The 24,715-nt window shown below is 39.8% G+C and overlaps 1 protein-coding gene and 1 long non-coding RNA gene across 5 annotated transcripts in view; one reads left to right on the top strand and one right to left on the bottom strand.

Annotated features, from left to right (window-relative positions):
* The window catches only part of LOC5568118, a 92,466-nt gene that overhangs the window by 40,063 nt on the left and 27,688 nt on the right, over positions 1–24,715 (top strand). For 2 of the 4 annotated variants that reach the window (XM_021840959.1, XM_021840961.1), the window contains exons 2-3: positions 2,059–2,422; positions 2,492–2,581. In XM_021840959.1, the coding sequence (XP_021696651.1) occupies positions 2,302–2,422; positions 2,492–2,581 (211 nt within the window). In that variant the 5' untranslated portion in view covers positions 2,059–2,301. Of the gene's footprint in view, positions 1–1,942; positions 1,962–2,058; positions 2,423–2,491; positions 2,582–24,715 lie in introns of those variants that run through there. The other 2 variants (XM_021840962.1, XM_021840960.1) reach the window with 2 other exon arrangements.
* On the bottom strand, positions 21,279–22,333 carry LOC110675584. The gene is made up of 2 exons (XR_002499628.1): positions 21,641–22,333; positions 21,279–21,577 (listed from the first exon to the last, which is right to left on the bottom strand). It is a non-coding gene; the product is annotated as an uncharacterized LOC110675584 (long non-coding RNA).

Consider the following 24,715-nt stretch of genomic DNA (forward strand, 5'->3'; position numbering starts at 1 on the left):
ACATCATGATCCTCTATTTTGAATACTTTTTAAGATAATGATCATTTATAAAAACAGTCGTTAATCTGAATTTCAGTCGTAAAAAAGTGGTCGGAAAAAGAAACGTCGGTAAAAAAACGGTCGTAAAAAGAGGTTGGAGTGTAATAACGCTCTGGGGAGCACCGTGTATCGAGTTAGAAAACCGTTTTTTGTTTTCATGGCTACCTCGATGTTCCATTAGTTCGCATTTTATATTCTATAAATCAATAGGTACCTCCTTAACTCGATGGACTCTTCAATATCGAGTTAGGGAGAGTTGACTGTAATTGTGGAGAGATTGTGGATTATGGAACATTTATATGATTGATTGACAACTAAACTATGTTGGATATGTAAGTCAGATGAAATTGTAGGAGTCAGTAAAAAATTGTTGTCTCAAGGATCCTAAGCTGAAATTGACACACTTCATCTCATTCAACTCGAAGAATGAGCTTGTTATTTTTCTCAAACCACTGAAACTTTAAATATTTGGTTTTAATATATGTAGTTTAAAAAAAAATCTAAAAAGGTAATACTGAAGTCGACTGTTTCTTTCATTTCCAACAAAGCACTCTTAGTCCTAAAAATTCAGCTACCCCTCCATGTAGGACGGTCCACCCACTCGCCTCCCACTGCTGTATCTCAGCAGAACAACAAGTACCGTATAGCCTCTAACTGGAAAATTGGATTCATTGGGATTTAATACAACTGAGAAAACTCCTTGGAGAATAGTGGAAGGTATAGGCGTAGATGAGGGGATCTCATCTATTTATCTAATTTTCATATATAAGTTGATGATACAGTCGACTCTCCACATCTCGATATTTATCATTGCCGATACGATAAATGATCAGACTATCATCTATTCTTACGGAAATTATAAACCTGAATATAAGAAATATGAACAGAAACTAAAATTCCAAATTTCTGGTGTGGTCAGTGATATCTCTCCCTATCTCGATGATTTCTTCGGTCCCTTCATTCTGCATGCATTTTCACTCTCCATATCTCGATATTCTCCTTATCTCGATATCTCCCTATCTCAATGCGATTTTCATTCCCGATTTTCTCTCCATGTCGATATGCTCATATGGACTAAATTTTAGTGATCAAAAACAATTTTTAAAGACCGACGTCTGTTTGTTTTGGATTTTCGTGGTAACGGAGTGATTTTTAATCTAGTATTCATTAAAAATTTGTGCTATGTCTCGATCTCTCCCTATCTCGATGGTCCCTTCGATATCGAGATGTGGAGAGTCGACTGTAATTTAATTTTTGTTATAAATTTAGTATGAACTGGTTAAGTTTGACTGGCATAAAACAACTCATTGGATGACAAAATATTAAAAGTTATGATTGAAAATAAACTCATCTACGTAAGGTGGACGGTGAGATGAAAGAAAAATCAGTAAAAACGTAGCATACAACTTTGAATGTATGAAGTGGTCATTGTCCAAGTCAAATATGTATGTTTGACGAAACCGGTAGTCTTGTCAACAAATGAAGGAATGCAGCGTAAATAACTTGTCCAACCTGTTACCAATATTTGTGACCAGCAATCGAAAATCAACAAACAACGATTTGTATTTTTCTGTGCCATCAAACACGCCTGACAGAGATTTCAAAACTACGCACTAAGCCGAACACGAATATCTTATGATCATATCTATTTGATTATTCAACAAAGTCATCAGCTTTAATGAGTGCATCGCTTGTATGGAAAATCCCTTCAAGCTATTCATCGCTTCGAATGTGCATTATTCTGGGCATGTCTATGTGATGGCGGAAAGCGTGAATCCCCGAGTGTCTTTGACAATTTTGTCGATCAAAACCGCAAATCTTTCAATCCTCACTTATTCTCAGCCCCAACTAATTGCAGGTGTTCATTGCACTTTTTGGTCAAGATCCTAACCGGGAAACCAACAAACAGATTCGTCAATTTAGTCAGTACAAATCGATTTCCAATTCGTATTCACTGCACATCCGCTCGTAACCATAGGTATAATCTAATCGATCCCCAATTGTCCAACCCGTTTTCAGTATTCAGCTGAGAGATCCAACGACCCGCGCGCCAACCATCGCAACACAAGAAGCGTAACGAACGATTTTATACGATCGACAGGCGGTAACAGCTTACGACACATTCCAGTGGAATTTGGTGGAACACCTGCAGCCGGTTGATCAAGCACACGTCCGCCTCTGTTCCCATTTTAAGGGAGGGGAATCCTAAAGGAAGTACCTGCCACCTAGCAGCCACAGCACGGCCCGAGCGATGCACCAACGATGGCCTTAAGTTCGAACATCTACGCAATACTGGTGACCTGTTTGGGATTCTTCTGCCTGGTGATCAGTGCCACTGCCGTCGGGGTGCCGATATGGGCGTACTACGAGAGTCGAGGGGGAGGTAAGTGTTTAACACATGGGATAGTGGCGCGTGCCAAATGAGACTAATCTGTTTTATGTTTTATTTTAGAGGATCGGGGGTACTTCGGACCGTGGCAAAAGTGTCAGAAGATTAGTTACCGGGAACGATGTGGAGACGTGGGCCGGTTTCAGCCATCAGGTGAGTTATTCATTAAGTGTACCACCAACTAGTTTTGACCGGATTTGGTCGAAAAATTTCAGAACCGGTTCCGGTAGAGTGTGATGTGGACATGGTCAGACCATCATATACCCATCATGCGATAGCTCAAAATTCATGATTTTTCATCCCGATCAAAATAGACTCAATGATAAATACCAAACAAAAACTTCTTCTTCTTGCTTCTGGCGTTACGTCGCAACGGCAACAGAGCCTGCTTCTCAGTTTAGTGTTCCTATGAGAAATTTTACGGTTATTTTCTGAGAGCTATCTTTGCCGATTGTACATTTGTACATGTGTATATCGTGTGGCAGGCACAAAAATACTTTATGTTCTGGGAAGTCGATAAAATTCCCAACTCGAAAAGATCCTCGACCGATGGTATTCGAACCCATGTCTTTCAGCTTGGTCTTGCTGAAAATCTGAGTGTTTACCACTACGGCTATCTTGGCCTCACAAACATAACATTATTATATCCGGATACTCATAACCGTTTCCGTTAGGCCAAATTAGAAAAAAATGATAATATAACAAATCGGTATCATTCGACAAGTCAATATTCATGTTTTGAACTTCTAAGTCAGTGATTCCCAAAGTGGGCGAATTCGCCCCCCTGGGGGCGATTTTCAGGTTCAGGGGGCGAAAATTTGTAAAACTGAATTTGGGGGCGAAAACGCATAGAAAGGGGGCGAAAGTACTAGTAATGAAATTAAAGAATCATACAAATTATACTGCCCATAAAGGCATAACTGTCCCATATTGAATTAGTAGGCATTGAGAAAATAGCACTCAAAGTTTGAGTTTTTTCTTCTCATACAAATATTCATAATTTTGTAGTACATTTCTACATTTTTTTTCATTTAACATAATAGCACAGATAACTCATTTTGCTTATAATAATTAGCAAAAAATATAAACTTGAACACAATTCACGTTTTGCAATTGCTATTTGAGTCAAAAGTTGATATAGAGACTGTTATGCCTTTATTTTTCAATATGGGACTGCACCAACTTCATATTTTTCCACAACATTTTCAAACAAAGTGTGTTAATTTTCATATGAATATTAAAGCATAAATTAAAACATGGATGTTGTGACGAAAAAAAGTGTTGGTTCGAATATCTATATGGGACAGTTATGCTTTTATGGGCAGTATAGGAGATTTAACTATGTTGGTGGTAGTTGGTCCCTAGTGATATATCCTACCTCCGTTCTGGTCACGATCTTCAGATTATCGTGATTCGTCAACATTCGTATTGATAAAGTGGAGGGACATGGTTGAAATGGAGTTTAAAAGAAACGAATGTCAGAACAGGTATCCACCGGCGACGCCAAACGGACCAACGTAATGTGGTGTAATTTGGGATTTGTGGATTGAATACTGATATTTTTTGCCAAGCATCAATATGGGTGACTTTCGAGGATAGCGAAACGTAAGAGGGGTTAGGACAAGGTTGTGGATTTACTGGGTAAATCCATCACATTGGGGTTATGACTCTGTGTCTTGTCAGGAATAGGGTCTGATTGGTATGGTAGTATGCAATAGAGTTCGAAATTGATAGACAGACTTTGAGGAAAGAAGTTTTGAACGTAAGGCAGCAGCACCTTGGATCTTGGAGGGCGCAGGTCTGGAGAGTTGGGCAGCTGTTCATACTAGGTTACATTACGTAGAAAGTGGAATCTGTTTTGCCGTGCACAAATTATGGGAAGTATTTGAAAATGTTTTCTTGTTCAGATTGGGTAACGCAAGAGAGGATTTTTAGCTCTGCGTTATATTAGGATGATATTATAGTGCATGGTCTACTGATGACTGTGTATTTTAAGGGTGATCGAATGAAAGCTTTGTTGAGTAAAGTTACCGTTGAATTTTTGCAGTTCGTAATTGTTTTGAAATGTTTGTCGGACAATAAGAAAATTTTCTAGGGTATTTGTTTGGATGCTAATGCATTATATTGATAAATCTAATTGTTCGTATCACACGCGAAGCATAGCATAACCCAATGTATAATGAAATTAGGTTCGAAGAAAGGATTAATATTTGATCACTTAAACTTTACGCTGCAAGATATTCTTAATCGTTTTTCTTTTCTTCTGATGTACAGGAATAACTGGTATATTTAGCTAAAATAATGAACAATCATACGCATAGAGCCTACGGGTCATGCAGTTAGGATTGAAATCAAAATAATATTGCGCATTTCTTTCACACCACAGGTTTATCGCAGAAGTTTTTACATGTGCGGAGGCGTTGGTAGAGGTGCGCGATTGCGTCGAGTCGGGTCGGTGTTTTCAGCGGACTCATTTTTCGCAAATCGAAGAATGAGTGCTCTGAGGGCATCAACATGATTCGATGAGGTCCCACACTTTTATTTGCGCTTTTGCACTTGTAAATGTCTTACTAAATAGGAATACTTTGTGTTAGGGAAAGTGCAGGAGAATAAAATATAATTCATTAGAATTTTCTGATAGAGGCAGAGTTCACATGTTACTTAGGTATTTAAAAGCAAATGAGAACCACATTAAATAATAGATAAACACTAATGATCATATTTTATTATTTTCATTTCATCGCGGTCCTCATTGCTCGAGCGGAGACGACAAAACTCGAGGTGGATAGAATCGACGCAACTACGACACGGAAAAGAAACAGATGAGAAACTATCGATACATTTATTCAACTATAAAAACCACGTTTTAACGTAATGACTTTATTTCTTCTCGTTTCAGCAATCCAACAATCAAACCATCTCTACTATCTTTTCATTTCCTCTTCGTTACATTTATAGTCCCTCTGGCACTGAATCGAATGACGCATTCCGCTTTTTATTAGCGATGTCTTTGCTGTACGTTGAGCATGGTGTCGGAGGTGATGTGCTGTGTAGAACATCGGATGTTCTACACGGCACGCTACTTCCGGCATTCTGTTTGGCGTGCGGGATAGGCAATGCTAGTGATGATATGAAGGCCGCTATTCGGTTTAGTGCCAGAGGGACTATATCTATTTAATGTATCTGAAGCTTGTGGGACCGCTTTAATTCCGGCGCCTGCTTGTGGAAGATCCCGGTGTGCTAAACGGTATAGGACATGTTAACGGGGGAGGCTTGGTAGGTCCTCACCCAGCCCGTGTCTAGATGGGCGGATAATTGTCTGCCAGGGTGTGGATTGAGCAATTACAATTACAATTACAGTATAGGAGATTTAACTATGTTACCTCTATTTGGTTGTACGTTTAAGCATACTTATGTTTGAATCCTAAAATAAAATTCTTTATGAATGTCAAAAACAACATGGTTATATTTTTCAAACATGGATCAGATACTAAGATTTTATCAAAATTTAACGTAGATTTTAATAGTTTTTAATCACAGATGCATTGGAAGTATTTCTGAACCGAGACATTTGTTGGAGCTGTTGGATTTTCTTGGAACTTATTTCAAAATCAGAGCATATATTCAGTACTTTTTGTTGGGGTACTTAAGATTAGGCAGCTAATGTGAAAAACAAAAATCGGCATTTATTTTGGAATTTTGGTTTCATAATACAGTCGACTCTCCACATCTCGATGTTCTACATCTCGATATCTCTCCCTATGTCGATGGTTTCATAAGTCCCTTCAGTCTGCATACATTTTTACCCTCCATATCTCGATATCCTCCTTATCTCGATATCTCCATATCTCGACGTGTTTCTGTTGATTTTTCGTTCTCAATTTTCTCTCCGTATGTCGATATGACCATTATCTGAGGTTACTAGACCAAAGTTTTTAAATTCAAAACAAATTAGGAGCGCCACATGACGTTTGTTTGTGTATTACTTTCAATCTAGTATTCATCAAAAATTGTTTCTTTGTCTCGATCTCTCCCTATCTCGATGGTCCCTTCGATATCGAGATGTGGAGAGGCGACTGTACCACCTATTTTGAAACTTTTGTGAAATCTGACGGTCAAAAATCGGGTACAATGGATAAAATCACTATTTGCTAAATACGGAAAGTTTCAAATATGGCTGATACAAATATTCATTTTCTATAAAGTCAAGCACTATCCAACTCTTTCAAGAAGACGAAATTTATGAAAGGGAGAAGTAAAAAGTCATTATATTTTTGACTCCCATAAGATTTTTGATGTTTTCAAGTTACCAAGCTCGGTAAATCGACGATTGAGAATGGTGCAAATAAAAACACTATTCTTCCATGACTTTCTTTCATAGAATCAAAAATAAAAGCTCGTTGAATTACCTTATTCCTTATTTTAACATGTTGCAGAAATCTGTAATGTGATTGATATGCGGATACGTTTCGTTACGGGATAATTTAATTTAGTGGATTTCCTAATCTTACTGAAGAAATATTGTGAAATTGTTAGTGCAGCTGAGAGATCAATTAACAATATTTTGAAAAATAATATCAACTCAATTTTGACGAAAATGCATCGGACTGATTTGCGATTCATGGCCAAATTACTACACTAGTAAACCTGATAGTTTGACAAACTTTTTATACATATATTCATTTAGGGGAGCGATTCTTAAATATGTTGGCTTCAAAGGGGCGAAAGTCAAACAAGTTTGGGAATCACTGTTCTAAGTAAACTGACGTTTTATCGCTAACGAATAAGCTTCAGAAATTCCTTCAAAAAACCTCCAGAGATTCCATTAAGAGTTCCTCCCGAAATATCTCCAATGTTTCCACCTGCCCCTTCTCCAGACACTTGTCCAGAGATTTCTCCTGTAATTCATTCGAAGCTTTCCAGGGATTGTACCCTACAGAGATTCCTACAGGAAGAACTTTTGATCGTTACTAATTTTTTTTTACCGGTTCCGATAGGGCTCCAGGAATACCTTCAGAAATTTCTCCACGAATTCTATGAGGTGTCACACTAGGGATCCTCCACAGATTATTTCAGGGATTTCTGCAGAAAAATCTCTACAAGGATTCTTCTAGAGATTTTGCTAAGAGTAATACCTCCATAGGTTCCTTCAGTATGATCTTTATTAGGATTCCCCCAGGAATTTCTCCAAGGACTTTTTCGAGAACTTTTCAAGCAATTATTCCAGGGATTGCCCCAGAGATTTCTTCAAAGATTCTTTAAACTTTTTCTCCTGATATTGTTATAGAGCATCCTCCAGAAATCTTTCGAGAGACTACTCCAAGGATTCCACCCGGAAAATCTATAAAAAAATATTGGTTTTAAACAAGAATTCCTCCAGGAATCTTAAAGAATTACTCCTGTAATTTCTGCAGAAATTTCCCTAGCTAAACCTCTCGATATTCCTTCAGGAAACAATCCGGTGATTTCTTCAGGGATTTCTCCATGAATTCCACAAGGAATTTCATCAGAGATTCCACAAGGAATTTCTCCAGGAATTCTAAAAATGTATACTTCAAGAGTTGCCTTCAAGAATTCTTCCAGGGATATCTCCAAGGAAATTGTTAGGGGAAGTGGTGGTAAAATGAACAGGGGTGGTAAAATGAACACCGTTCCTTTCACCGAGAAAAAACAAATTTCGATGATTTTTTATCACACACGGACGATTTAGAGCATAAATCTGAGTGTTCGAGTTGATACGGAGGTCAATTGAAGTGAAAATATCAAAGAAAACTAAGATTTTAGAAAACCACGTTTGAAAATTAGAACTGACGTAATTTTAAGCTCGGAAGACTTGAGGTTTTTCAGTGAGGTGAATATCGTTATGATATGATGTTAAATCTGATACCTTTAGAATTCTTTTTGAATGGGTTACAATCATTAATGGATGTTTTTGCGGTGGGGCAATGAAAATTTTCAGAAATATTTATTTTGCTCACGTTTTTTGCGTGGTGTTCATTTTACCACCAACCGATGTTCATTTTACCAACATAGTGCAAGTAAAATGAACATTTGCATCGCTTTTCGATTGCGATGAAAATATGTGAAAATTAAGCTGCTTTAGTCTGAATCCATGTCGCTGCTATAGATTACATCCTTATTTTTGATGTTGTGCGATAGAACTATACAAATTTCTCGTTTTTCTATCAGAAACAAGATGATTTCCTTAAAGTGTTCATTTTACCACCCCTTCCCCTACATGAATCAATCCAACGAATTTTCTAAATAGTCCTCCAAAATATCCCGATTTTTTTCCAGGAATTTGTTAATGGCCTTAGAAAATATCTGCACAAATTCTTCTAGGGGTTTCCTCATGAATTCCTCCAAGGATTTAATCAGAAATTACTCTAGAAGTGCCTTCAAGGATTCCTCCAAGAATTTTTCCTGCAATTGCACGAGGAATTCCTTTACTGAAGGAGTTTATGGAAAAAAAAAACGGTTAAATTCCTGGAGAAATAGCTGAAGAAATTCTTTGAGCCATCCCTGAAGGAACCTCTAGAAATATTTCATCAAGAAATCCTTTTTTTTACTTAATTCGTTTATTTGAAAGGCTCAGGTGCCGTAGGGCATAACAGAGCCGAAATCTTTTCTTTTTTTTTACATTGTTTACATTTTATTTACAGTCATCCCTCCATGAGTCGATGTTCCATTACTCGATATCGACTCATGGAACCATACTAAAAACATAAAATCATGGTTACTATGATGGTCCCTTCATACAGCTTTCCAAAGAATAGCTGTTCCATGACTCGATATTTCCATGAGTCGATGGTCCCTTCAATATCGACTCATGGAGGTTTGACTGTATTTCAATAACTATGTTAGTATGGGGAAGTTTTAAGGCTAGTGAATACGATTCTACCCCATTACCCCGAATCCCATTACCCCGAATGCCATTAACCCGAACGCCATTACCCCGAATTCCAAAACCCCGAACGACCCATCACCCCGAATGACATTACCCCGAATTTCAAAATCATTGGGAAATATCATCAATATCATCATGTGAATCGCGGAAATAGCATTCGGAGTTATGGAATTCGGGGTTATGGTGCATTCGGGGTAATGGAATTCGGGGTGATGGGATTCGGGGAAATGGCATTCGGGGTAATGGGGTAGAATCAGTGAATACATTTATACAACAGGAAAGGAAAGGATTTTTCAGGATTTCTTAAGCTATTTAGATTTCTATGTTGATGGGACAGAATATCCAGATCTGTAACGAAACTAAACAGAAACGGTTTGTGGGAGACACAACGAGAAGAGGACAAACTGAAGGGGAAAACGAAAGACAGGGAACGAACGACAATCAAACTCGGATATTGATACGCTTCAAAAACAGGTAAATAAAATTCATATATTCCAAATCAAGGCCCGCCAACACTTCCCTAACAGGTATCTGCTGTCTTCCACGGATCCGGAGAGTTTCAGTCAGATCAAATCTGATGCTACGATGCTCACCGCATCCCCATACGACATGTTCGATATCCTGGTAAGCCACGCCGCAAACACAGAGATTGCTTTCTGAGAGCCCAATACGGTGGGTATGCGCGCTTAACGAATAGTGATTGGACATAAGCCGACACATGACACGAATGAAATCACGGCTCATGCCCAACCCCTTAAACCATGGTTTTTTCGACACCTGTGGAAATATGGAATGCAGCCATCTACCCATTTCTCCGTCTCTCCATTTCTGTTGCCAGATGATCAAGATCTCCCGACGGGCCAATGCAAAAAAATCATCGTAGGTGATTTGACGCTCGTAAACATCGCCTTCTTTAGCGCCTACCTTAGCCAAAGAGTCCGCTTTCTCATTGCCCGGAATGGAGCAATGGGAAGGGACCCAAGCTAGGGTAATAGTGTAAGAGCGATTTGACAAAGCACTCAATGCTTGGCGTATTCTATTCAGGAAGTACGCTGAGTGCTTCACCGGCTTCATTGATCGAACAGCCTCCAGAGAGCTTAGACTGTCGGAAAAAATGAAGAAGTGCTCGGGTGGGAGAGAACTGATGTACTCTAAGGTGTAATGTATAGCTGCTAGCTCAGCAACATATACAGAACATGGCTTTTGCAGCATAAAGGAGGCGCTATGAAAAACGTTGTAAACACCGAAACCAGTGATATCATCCATTTTTGATCCATCAGTGAAGAACTGTCGGTTCTCGCTGACATGCCCGAATTTACTTGCAAACATGGGAGGGATAAACTTTGAACGAAAGTGATCTGGTGTACCATGGATATCTTGCTTCATGGACAAATCAAATACTACAGTGGAACAGTCGAAGTCTAGGAAGTTGTCACGATTGGTGTTAACCGAAGATGGGCTGACCTCCAGCGTCATGTACCGGTAGTACACACTCATGAAACGAGTTTGAGGGTTATGTTCAAGCAGCTTTTCGAAGTTTTCAATAACCAATGGATTGAGAATCTCACAACGGATAAGGAACCTGAGTGTTAACTCCACGAAACGATCTGTCGGGGGCTGTACTCCTGCAAGTACCTCTAAACTCATTGTGTGAGTCGAGTTCATGCAGCCTAGCGCGATGCGAAGACAACGGTACTGAATCCGCTGTATCTTCAGCATGTGTGTTTTCGCCGCGGATTGAAAACAAAAGCTACCATACTCTAAGACCGACAAGATGGTTGTTTGGTACAGCTTGATCAGATCTTCCGGATGGGCTCCCCACCATGTTCCGGTTATAGTTCGCATGAAGTTGATTCGTTTTTGGCATTTCTGTGTCAGATACGCAATGTGTTTCCCCCCGGTACATTTGGCGTCGAACCAGACCCCGAGGTATTTAGAAGACATGCTATGAGTGATTGTCTTACTCATGAGTGTAAGCGGAAACTTGGCAGGTTTGTGTTTCTTTGAAAAGACAACCATCTCAGTTTTCTCTGCAGAGAATTCGATACCCAGCTTTAAGGCCCAAGTAGACAAATTGTCCAGAGTATCTTGTAAGGGTCCTTGTAGTTCAGCTGCTGTTGATCCTGTGACAGAAACAACACAATCGTCTGCAAGCTGTATTAACGAGCAATTTTCCATGAGACAGTCATCAATGTCTCTCACATAAACATTATAAAGAAGGGGACTCAGACATGATCCCTGGGGAAGACCCATGTAGCTAATTCGTGAAACTGACAAGTTGCTATGAGTAAAACTCATATGCTTCTCGGACAACAAATTGTACAAAAAATTGTTCAAAATTGATGAAAGGCCACTTACGCGGAGTTTGTCGGAAAGGACATCAACACAAACTGAGTCAAAAGCACCCTTAATATCCAAAAACACTGTACCCATCTGCTCCTTTTTGGCAAAGGCAATTTGAATTTCAGAAGAAAGCAGCGCAAGACACTCGTTCGTTCCTTTGGCTCTGCGAAAACCAAACTGCGTATCTGACAGCATGTCATTCGATTCAACCCATTTATCCAGTCGAAAGAGAATCATCTTCTCTAACAACTTGCGAATACACGACAACATCGCAATTGGACGGTACGAATTATAGTTCGACGCGGGTTTCCCGGGTTTTTGGACGGCTATTACTCTCACCTGCCTCCAGTCATTCGGAACAATGTTACACTCCAGAAAGTGATTAAACAAGTTCAATAGGCGCCTCTTTGCGACGTCAGGGAGGCCCTTAAGCAAATTGAACTTGATTCGATCCATTCCTGGAGCGGAATTGTTACATGAAAGGAGAGCAAGTGAGAATTCAACCATCGAAAACGGTCTATCCATGGCGTCCCTATCCACCGGAATATTTCGACGCACGCGATCAACAGGAACGGAATCCGGACAAACTTTCTTAGCGAAATCGATAATCCACCGAGGAGAGCTCTCTCGATCCTCATTAACTGACGATGTATTACGCATTCTTCTTCCGATGGTCCAAAGCGTTCTTAACGAGGTCTCACGCGATAATCCTTCCACAAAATGACGCCAATAACCGCTTTTCTTCGCTTTAACCAAGTTTTTAAACTTGCGTTCAAGGGAAGAATAGCGCTCATAGTTGTCAATTGAACCACGTTTCCGAAAGACTTTAAACGCGGCGGATTTCTCGCGATAGAGTTCCTTACACTCGTCATCCCACCACGGATTGGGAGGCTTTTTACGAACCGACGGACCTGGCACCGGACGGCGTTGTGCTTGAATCGCGCTGTTAAGAATCAACTCGGATAAAAATCGATACTCTTCCAACGGAGGAAGTACTTCTACCGCTTGTTCTCCATCAATGATCGTTTCTGCGTATTTTCCCCAGTCAATGTGTTTCGTGAGGTCGTAGGCGAGATCGATGGATGGAGACTGTTGTGTTCCATTGGAAATTGAAACTACGATCGGCAAGTGATCGCTACCATGGGGATCCTGGATTACCCTCCATGAACAATCCAGCGATAACAAGCTTGAACATATTGAGAGGTCTAAACGGCTATCCCTAGGACTTCCATCTTGAGCTGGAGGTGCCACTCGTGTAACTTCCCCAGTGTTGAGGATTGTCATATTGAAGTCGTCGCAGAGGTCATATATCAACGTTGATCGGTGGTCGTCATACAGTTCCCCCCAGCCTGTTCCGTGGGAGTTGAAATCCCCAATGAATAACCGTGGTTCAGGCATAACTGAGCAGATGTGATTGAGATCTCTGCGAGATATCGCCGATCTCGGAGGAAGATATATGGAGGCGACACTGAGGCTTTTGCCTCGGATAGTCACCTGACATGCAACGACTTCAATGCCTTACATCGGCGGCAGATCGACTCTGTAGAACGAGTGATGCTTTCTGATCCCCAAAAGCACTCCTCCATATGAGTCGGATCGATCCAAGCGAATAATATTAAAATCATGGAAAGGAAGGGTCACATCAGGTGTTAGACATGTTTCTGATAACGCAAAAACATCGCACTGTAAATGACTAATTAAAAATTTAAAACTATCTAATTTAGGCATAATACTACGACAGTTCCAGTGTAGAACAGAATTATATCACCGACCTCTGTGGATAATTTATCCATCAAAAGATATGATCGTTGCAAGGAGGGGCATTCTAGAAGCCAGCTGTTTCAAAAGTGGAGTCACACATGGAAGCAATCCTTTGACAATGTTCTTCAGTGGGTCGGAAGCATTGAAGAAGTTAAGGATGATATCCATGATGCCAGAAAGCGTAAACATAGGAACGCCCTGAGGTTGTCCTAGGGGCTCCGAATGTGAGCTTTCTTTTGGCTGAGCAGTCTGAAATTTTGGGATATTTGGGATTTTAGATTTTCCCGATAGCGGCGGAAAGTCTCTTTCCTCTTGGAGTTTGAATCCAGGAGGTGAAAGCTTTGAGACTTTCGCGATAGGCTTAGTATTTTTCATGGTTGGTGGGTCATCACTGCTAGGCAGATTCCGAGGCTTTTTTGTGGGTCTCTGGAGTCTCACACGCTTCCTCGTTGAACCCTTGAAAACGAAGGAAATTCCTCCACCAACCTCAGAGTCGGAGCCCTGATCATCAAGAGACAGAGAAGAGTAGATATTTTGTGATTCAGCGGACGGAGCAACCTTTTTCAACATCTCGGCAAAACTCTGCCGAGAGCGCTGCACTAAAGAGCGTCGCTGATGTTGCTGTCGGCGTACGTACGTCGGGCAGTTTTCGAGAGCATGTGGTGGACTTTCGTTGCAATAAACGCATTTTGGCGGTATACTACATGCACCATCCACATGTCTCTCCCCGCAAGAAGCACAGCGAGGTTTATTGCAGCAATACTGGGCAGTATGGCCCAGCTGCTTGCAATTGGTGCAATTCATTACCTTCGGTACGTACAGCCGCACAGGTAAACGAAGTTTGCCGATTACTAGAAAGTTCGGCAAAGCAGATCCGGAAAAGGTCACACAGAAGGAGTCTGAATGTGAATAGATCTTCTTTTCTCCCACCAGGGATACGGAATGCAATTGCTTGCATTCCAGTATGGGGACAGATGGGAGAGAAGGGTTTTTGAAGCGACCACAACCCTGCATCAATTCTTCGCAGGTCATACTGCATTCGGTGACCACTCCCGCAATCTCAACCCGATGGCTTGGCAGATAAGTTTGATACTCACGAGTAAAGAGCTCACAGGCCACAATCTCATTGGCCTGTTTACGGTCACAGACGGTGACGCGCAGCTTACTAGAACCCACCGTGTCAATGGCGACAACGGAAGAGAATCGCTTAGTCAGATCCTTACTGATCTGCATAGTGTTCAACCGTTTGCCTTTGGATCGAAAGAAAACAACAAAAGGCCCAGCAGAGTCGGGCGGGTAGGCCTTGAGGCGGGGGGACGTTGGAGATGATAGATTATTGGTGTCCATTTGAGACACATCAGACTGAGGGGACACACATGGATTGGGCATAGAGGTGTCTGTGTTTTGTTGGTTCAACACATTCGAAGCCAACCGCATAGACTCAGTGAGGGGATACGACGTTCCCCCGCCATCATCATCTACACCCATTGCGGTAGCTTAAGGCCGCACGGGACGTCATCATAATCATCCTATCCATTTGAAGAAGCAGATCTCAAGTACCACTCCATATATGGATGTGAAAAATTTATCACTATATTCTATATATGTGGTGCACAACCGATTAAATTTTCAGCTTCATCGGTTCACTAAAACTCGAGATTTGCTTCGGCAAAGTTTTGATGATAATTGTTAGAGTGAGACAAAAGATAGGGAAAATAACACGGTCTCCCGTGTCCCCTTAACACCGCAAAGGGCGCAAGAATAACTTAAACTAACACTATAGACCAATCCAGTTGCCTGCGTAGTAGTGCAATGTTGACAAAATTTTCTTTGTTTGCTGTGAGAACTGTCACAACATTGCTCTTGTTTGCTGTGAGAATCCAAATATAAACAGAATTGCTGCAAAACAATCACTTCCTTGTTGGCCTGCCGTTGACCGAAAGCTCAATGACGTCAAACAAACATCGAAACGTTTTCATTCTGAGGAAATCGACTTGTGTAAGATTGATTGTGCGTTGGTGTTCGTGGCAGTTTGCTTGGGGACCTCTATTCACAGAAATGGCAATTGAATCAAACTGAAAAAAAACACACATACAAAGGGGAAATGGAAGAGGGAAAACTTTCACACGCAGTAAAAACTGATCAAAAAAGACGTGAAGAGGAGAAGAACAACGAGAGGTACTTATCTTTTACTCTATCCACGCTGGCGCCGTCGATGATGCTGTAACCCATGGGCGTCTACGCTTGGGGAGAGGTAGCAAGTAGCGAACGACCATTCGCTGGGACGTGTGGATGTGTGGTTGATCTCCGCTGTCCATGCTATATGCACACCACAAACGATGATCACACTGATGAACTCGACACTGCACACAGGTAGCACACGGGACGGGGTGCGAGCTGCCTTCGATGATACACGTGATCAAAAAGGACGAACTGGTTCCTGGTTCGCTGGTACGGTGTATGTGTGGTTGGTCTCTCACCTGCCTGCCACCAACCAACACAGGCGTCGATAACGATGGTGACCACTGTCGGCGTGGAGAGCGCACCGCTGTGCACGCTATACGCACACCACAAACGATGATCACTCAGGTACCACACGGGACGATGTGATCGGAAAAGAACCACGCAATGGCGAAAATGTTCAATACTTTTGCGCAAAACTCGATTAAACGGCAACACAATAGCTTTTCCGAAAGTGTTTCGCTTCCAAGCCGAACTAAGGCTTCTCACTGCAATAAAAAACACTTTGCACTAAGCTTCGTTAAACCAAAGATTTGGAAAAAACGGGGGTGAACCCAGACACACGAGAACTGTCGACTGTCTCGCACGGTAGCTCAACAAGGAATGAAGAAATCCTTAGAGCCTCGTTTTCATAAAGCGAGCTGACGAGACGATGGGAGGTCGCGAAAACCATGTTTGGATTAGAGTAGTCCCTAAAGATCCCTGGATGATCCCTTCTAGGAAAAAGTATGGAGAACTCTTTGTAGTATTACATGGAAGAATCCTTAGAGTAATCTCTAGAAGAATCTCTGGGAGAATCCTTTGAGGAATCCTTGCCTAACACCTGGAAGATTCCTGGGAAAACCCTTTGACAACGTTCTTGCAGGAGTCTCTGGATGAATCGCCGAAGAAATCTCTAGAGCAATTCCTAAAGAAATCTGTGGAACAATTTTTAGAGGAACCCATGTAGAAATTTTTCTGGAGTAATTGTTGAAATTGAAGACATTGCTGGGAAAATTTCGGGAGGAATCCCTGTAAAGATATTCCAGGAGGAATCTCTGAAGAAATTCCTGTAGAAATGAATAAAAGAAAGATTCCCTGGGTTGATTGAGATCTTTGAAGCATCTGAGTAAATTGATGAAGGAATTCCTGGAGGCATCTCATGAGGAATCACTGGAGAAATCACTGTGAAAATTCTGTGGGAGACATCCATAGATAAATTTCTAGAGAAATATTCGGAGAATATCATGAAGAAATTTTCATAGAGAAATTTAGGTAGAGATTTTCCTAATGTAATCCCTGGAGAATTTCTTAGAGTATTTTCTGATAAAATTCCTGGATTATGATTCCATTCTTAAAGGAATCCGTTGGGGAATTTTTAGAAGACCAGAAAGAATCTCTGAAGAAATTCCTGGAAGATCAGTTGGATTGATTCAACTAGCGATTTTCTAGGAGATATTTCTGAAGGAATGCCTGGAGGAATCCCTTAAAAACTCGTGAATTATTTTCTTGTAGGAGGAATTTCTGGCCCTGAAGAGGACAACCTCTGGGATATCCTTGCATGTATTCTTGAAGATATCCGTGAGAGTATGCTGATGAAGTATATAGAGTAATCCTTGAAGAGATTGTTCTAGTGTGACCCCTGGAGAAGTACTTGGAGACATCTCTGTAAGAATCCCTATAGAGTTTTTCTGGATGAATCCTTGAAGGTGTCTCTGGAGGAATCTCTGTAAAAATATCAACATAGATCGCTCGAAGAATTCTCGAATGAATCCCAGTAATAATTTTACTTGAGGAATCGATGAAGGAGGCATTCCAGGGGGAACTCCTTGCGAAATTTCTAGAAAAATCCTGAAAAATCCTGCTATTAGAGTTGGTCTCAAAAATCATAGTGATCAAAAGTTCTTCCCGAAGGAATCCCTGGTGATATCCCTAGTAGAATCCCCAGAGAAATCGCTGTAGAGATTACTGTAGATTATCTTGGAGGAATTTCTAGTAGAATACCATGAGAAATCTTCCTGGAGCAATCTCAGGAGGAGTCTCCAGAGAAATTTCTGGAGATATGTCGGGAGAGATATTTGAAAGAATCATTGGAGATTTTTCTGAAGGAACTTCTGGGGGATTTTCTGAAGCTATATTTGAACTGGTCTCAAAATTGCCTTTGCGGCCAAAAGTTCTAATTCATCGATAAAACGTCATTTTACTTCCATACATGAATATTGACTTGTGAAATGATGCCGATTTGTTATATTATCTTTTATTTTTCTAATTTGGCCTAATGGAAACGGTTACGGGTTTTGGGATATAATAATTAATATATGGGTTATGGGTTTTCGTATATAATAATTATTATATCCGAAAACCCATAACCGTTTCCGTATGCATATGCGTATGAACTTCTGGATATGATATGTATCAGTTCCTTGTGAAACAGGTTCCTGTGCCATTGTGTCCAGAGTGACTATACTTATAAAAAAATATTCTATTCTCCGGCTTCATATCTTTGATAGAAAGCTAAAAGAATGAATATTGGTTCAAAAATAGATTTTTGAGAGCGTTTCACAGTCGTGGGTCATTTTCGACCCTTAATGCATAAGGTGTAATTTTTTCTTAATGCAAAAGGAAGGTTAAAGAAATTGTCCATTAAACTCTCCGTATCCATCCTCTCGATTCAGACGGATAATATTGCACCTTAGAATCATGAAAGCTTTGAACCCTCAATTTTAAAATTAATGGGAGAAATTTAGGATATCTGAATTGTATGTCTACTGATTTTAGGCTGTCTTATTCGTAGCGTTTCCATTTTTCCCGGGATTTGAGTTCCCAGGAAACGGGAAATAAAGTTGTCATTTCCCGGGAAATCCCGGGAAATTCTAAAAACGTGACAATAAAACAAATTTGAAGGATTTTTCAATTAGTCGTATTTTATGTATATATGTTTTATAACCTAAATTCGTATGATTATTCCTCTTTTTTGTGAGTAATTTATTCATTCTTCTCAAAAAAAAAAAAAAATGTTGGCTTCGTTTTAAACGCTAGGCTTTAAAACAAGACAGTTTATAGCAATAATCAAAAGTCCATGTGGAGTTTATGCTTAACAAATCGTATGAAGCTCAAATAATATTGACCAACATTGCATTAATCCTTTCAAGCACTAGAGTTTTATGTTGAAAATTGTGACCGTTAAATCCATGAAAACATTAGAAGTCTACTCAATTAATGGAAAAGATCCCTCGAAAAATCCTTTATTTTTAACATAAGACATAAAATATTTTTTGAAAAAAAAGACGTAAATAAGATATATTTTTATCAACAGTTATTTGATTACAAAAAAAACAACAACAAATCAAAATCGAAATATAACAATGATCTAGTAAGGTTATTGGTTAGAATGGTATGAAAAGTTAATTGGGTGATGGTTTTTATTTGAACGTAGATGGTTAATGAGATTTAACATCAGCTGACGCGGTTATCCAGCGGAATAAATTTGTCCATGTTTTCGAAACTTTTGTTATAAACCCTTCATGGAACCACAACCAAAAATTAAGTTTATCGTAAAACGGGGTAACATTGATCAGCGAGGTAACATTGATCGCAATGTCCCCTCTATTAAGATGTTCGATTCTACATTTATCGTTGGAACATTTTCAATACATAAATGGCACTTCTCTTTCTTATACTAATGAGCAAATAGTTGTGGTGAAAATTAAGTTTTATTCATGCTGAAATTTTTCAACTTTTCGAAACGAGGAGATCGCAGCAATCCGTGCGCGCGAGAAGCTGTGTTTCAAAATTTCTGTCGCTTTTACCTCGGTTCCGTGATTCTTTTTTTTTCTCGATTCGGCCGGAGAGACATTGAAACGGCTGATGGCGCTATGCCACCCGGCTAATGATTTGAAGAAAACATTTAGTGAAGTGGCAATATTCGTTTGACGCGTTTTTGTTCAATAAAACAAGTGTTAGGTGAGGGAGAAGTGTTTGATCCGTTGACTCTGTTGCTTACTCCTTTGGGGCGATCCATTAATTATGTAAGACAATTTTCGGGGTTTTTCAACCCCCCTCCCCCCATGGTAAGATTTTTTGTATGAAAATTAAAATTAGGAAATCGCAAACCCCCCCTCCCCCCATAAACCCTTACATAATTAATGAACAGCCCCTTTGTGGGCGAGTGACGGAATCCGGATCAATTTGTGTCCGGTTCGCGTTGCACTTTGGAGGGACTGTTATTGTAAAGCGGATTGTGCAGTTACAGTTAATGTTTCTTCCATCATTTCTGGAGAGTTTTTGGCCGACGCTCAAGTCAAGACTTTTCGACCGACATGGCGTAGGTTCCAGGCTTGCAGGTGTATTCGTTGAGTTTGTTCTTTTATGAACGGGATTACATACGTTGTTAAGAACGGATTCTAAGACGAAGAGTTTTCATTTCACTCAAATGTTAAGTGTTATCGTATCTCGTGTATGCTTGAATAACCGTCGGTACGAAGCTGGATTTGCGTTGCAGTTCGATTTTTTTTCTCGTTTATTCGAAATACGGTGTATTGTTCAATTTATGCATTTTTTTTTTTCATTATGCGGGTCTTTTGCCATTGTTACTCACGTGGCAGTGTCTTGCATTCAATATCGGAACTTCTTTTTTTTTTGTTCGTGCCAAGAGGGATCAATTCTGCTTTTATTATTTTCTGATTAGAAAACCACAACCGTTCTAAATGGAATCAACAAAACTGTAAATAAAACATTTGTTCCCTCTTTTGAATGCCGGCATTCAAAAGACTAAAGAATTACCACCTAAACACAAATGCTCTGGGTCCATCGCCAGCTTTTCAGGCGAATCCTTACGTGACCTTATACCCCTTCCAACCCCCAACTCCTTAGCACTTATGAGCAGGCATTGCAATCTCATCTGATCGCAATGATCATCTTTGCATGTTCGGAAGATAATATCTTTAATCCAAGAGCACATTGGAATGAGTTAATCTTTTCATCTTGAGCATAAAATGATCATCTTGACAGTTGATAAACGTACCTACCTTTGCAAGACTGTAAGCGGAACATCATATTAGGTAATTGAATACTTTTGGAAAAAAAATTTCGTCCACTAAATGATGAGCTGGATTGTTCTTGAAAATCCGTCAGTAACTTCTTCATATTCGAAGCATATCAAGTATAGATGTTCGTCTGCAGTCAAGTTTTGTTTAGATTAGATGAAAATGTTGTTGTTTTTAGGGACTGGCGGTGGATCCGTGGCCTCAAAATTGAACTAGCATAGTGGTGTCGCTGTACGTAGAGTAATTTTACTATTGTTGAACGGCTAATAATCTCCCCTTTTTGGACATGATGTCATTCTTATTTAGAGGCATTCTAAGCATGATCAACATTCTAAATATTTTGAAAACAATATTATCGGAAGAAATCCACGTAATGGATGCGTGTAATAAATATGTTATGAGCTAGTCATATTTTTACCTTTACTGGAAATGTGATAAGGCCACATTAGTTTTACTTTTTAACTAAATTAGTTACTTTTAAAATAAAACCCAATTATAGACAAAACATGAAGCAGTTGAAATTTAAAAAAAATACTCAAAACCCCATTTATTACGGAATTTAAGCACGGTAAACTTATTTAATTTAATGTCATGTTGACCCTACTGATGACATATATATTACAAGAGTACATAGTGCATGAAATTCAGATTTTGAGACGAAAGGTTCCTAGTAGTGTCCTTTGATGAACCTCCTTCTTCTTTTACTCCACTGGGCGGCAAGACTGTTGTCTACTGTCAGATTATACTGCCAAGGAATCTTTTCTGAATCAATTTAATCCAAAAACATGCCATTTGAGGTTTTTCTATATTCCTTGCGGATGGGAGAAGGACTTCTTGGGTAGGAGCCTTCAATGAAGTAGAAGGCTGCTTTACCTACAAATGAACGAAAGTTATGTCTGTATATTTTTAAATACGTATCATTTATTCACACTCTACCGGTAATTTACGAATGATGTTCCTTGGAAGTCGTGGTTATGATTCCCATGACAAACAGTGTCACTGATTGAGCATTTTTTCCGCACAGTTTGCTGAGGTACAAAGATTTGATCTATGATCAAATGAGCCAAAGATCCAGGTTAAAAATCGATCAAAGAGCTCTAAGATAATATCTTGTTATTCGATCCATATCTCGCTCAGAAGATCGAAAGATGAGATCAAATGTAATGCCTGCTTATGAGGGCGTCGCTGAGTCGGTGGGCTCTCATTGAGTAAGTGCTGCATCAACATTTCCTTCCACTATCTCAAGTTACGGTAAAGATGGGCGTGGGCATGAATAGCAGTACTCATGCTTTTGGTTATTTCAAGATTGGGCCAAGGTTTACTCCCCAGCTTTATTCCTGAAAGCAGTCTGGATGAGATTATAAAATGATACATGAATATTGCTAGTATCCAATCTACGAAGTATGCCGTAACTACGCTAACGCTAACGCTAAATTTTTCAACTTAACGAAACGATTTCCATGATCATGGATAACACTATCAAACATTCATGTCTCACATGTGCTCTACAAATGATACAATCTAGGTAATTGCTGTTTTGACTAAAAATGACATCACCAAAAACGATTCCGTTGACGAACTTTTCATAAGTATTTTTAATTAGTCAAAAATGCAGGAAAAATAAGTAGGATGCAGGGTTTTCTTAGGAAATTGCATACCTTTCGGCGTAGGTATTCCGCGGTTAAAGTTTTTTTTTAATGTTAAGTCTCTCTTTCCCATGGTAGCTCCAGGGCTCAACTGATTTTCGACGAACTTAAGACAAGCTTATTCAGTTTAATACTATGTAATAATTACTAGAATATGATTACACACTCTTACACCACTGGGGCCTTCCTTAGCCGAGTGGTTAGAGTCCGCGGCTACAAAGCAAAGCCATACTTAAGGTGTCTGGGTTCGATTCCCGATCGGTCCAGGATCTTTTCGTAATGGAAATTTCCTTGTCTTCCCTGGGCATAAAATATAATCGTACCTGCCACACGATATACGAATGAGAAAATGGCAATTTAGATAAGTGCTCTTTGAACACTACGCTGAGTAGCCGGCTCTGTCCCAGTGGGGACCAGGGATAGGGAGCGACTCAAAACTCTTTCAGTGCAGCACGCGCTGCCGGGAGACAGCACGTTCAATTTGGAAGAGACGTGCTAGTGCAATATGAATTGTGTTGCACTCGTTCTTTTTTGTGTGCTAAAACTCCCATGTGCTGTGGCTGAGAATTTCTCTGAGCAGTAGGCTAGGCTCTCTCGAATAACATCACTTTGTTTTGATGACGGAGTACGGATGGACGCCACTCTCAAACGAATCACACAAACGTTTGTTTACTTCATAAATCATACATGATTTCGCCTCACACATACTTCGATAATCTCGACGACTTCGGTATACTTAGGGATGATTTAAATATTACGTAACACAAAACTTGCCAATTTTAGACCCCTTCCCTCCCCCACGTAACAGATCTTCTATGAAAAATTTATATTTTGTGTATGGACCGTGACACTACGGAAGACACCCTCCCCCCCTCTGTTGCGTTACGTAATATTTGAACGATCCCTTATCGTGTTGAGCAGGAGTTTTGACAAACGATTGCTTTGATTAGATTCAATATATCTGACAAAATTTTCGCGTGATCATTGTGTTTATTGTCGTTTTTGTTTTTAGGAACTGGGTCGATGATCAACACATAAATAAACCAACTTCAAGCAAATTGTAGTTCGGTTGAACCTGAATCGGGTTGGGGTTGAAACTGTGATTCAGAACGGGTTGCACCAGTTTCAACCTAGGTTCAAAAACGAATTCGACGTATGTTATTGATGTGTGCGTTTGAAACGCAAATATCAAATGCGGGAAGATCAAACGCGGTAAGCTTTTCCACGGCAGTGTGAGTTTTGTCGGTTTTTTTACACCCCCCTCTCCCGAGGGAAGTTTTTTTGTATGAAATTAAACATAATTTGTCTTGCATGTAACAAACAACTTCCTCTCCCTCCACATGACTCACCCTACACATAAATCCTGACCTAATTATTGAACGGCCTCTAAATACAAAATAATATTACATTGTAAGAAATGTCCTACGTCCTAGTTTCAAATTCACGTGCTTTCTACGTAAGGACCCATTCACAAATTTCATAACGCTGAAGGTAATGGGTGTACTTAAGATGTTACAACTCATACAAAATTAGAAGAATAGTCATACGAGGGGTGGGTGGATGTCAAAAAAGAACCGTTTTCGTCGTTATGAAATTTGTGAATAAACCCGAAAATAATTTTGAAGTGTAGAACAAGAAAAAAAATGATTCGACAGCGTCGTCAGTCACTTTCGTTCTCGATTCTGTTTTCAAAGAAAAGCACCAAACGAAGCACATTGTGCTTTACTCCATGAGTTTTAAAGAGTAGAGCTGGAGCTATCTTTTGTCTCTCACACAGTTGCGGCAATACTCGCACCTTCTTTTGTGTCACTCAACAAAAACAGGAGACGCACGCAAAAGTCGGGTGCAGCACATACATATTTTGCACCGCTCCGAGTTTCATGCCATTCTCTGCCCAGTGGGGACGTTAATGCCAAGAAAAAGAAGAAGAAGATGATTACACACTCATTAGATTAATCAAAACGTCAACGTGAACTGATGAACGAAAACTTTAGACCATTTGTAACATTGTTTGTTCCAGCACATTTTATAAAAACATTTTTTTCGTAAAGACTTAGATCTGGAAGAGAGAGGGTTCAAAAACTCAAACAGTAAATTACTTGTTAATATTTAACCGTCATATTTGGCATCAAGAGCCATAATTTTAAACAAAAAAAAACATTTTGAATATTACCGATCATTGTTTATATGGGTGTTCAATGTTACCAAATATCAGCTAACTTAAAAAACCGCATGGAACATTTTTTAAACATACTTGAAACGAACAAAATACAGCATATAGTCAGGAACGTTGGGTGTCGGAACTAGTTTTAAAAAATATAACCTGCAACATTTGCACTCTCTAAGGAAATATACAATAAAACTG

This window comes from Aedes aegypti, chromosome 2 (genome assembly GCF_002204515.2).
Source record: "Aedes aegypti strain LVP_AGWG chromosome 2, AaegL5.0 Primary Assembly, whole genome shotgun sequence".
Classification (NCBI taxonomy): domain Eukaryota; kingdom Metazoa; phylum Arthropoda; class Insecta; order Diptera; family Culicidae; genus Aedes; species Aedes aegypti.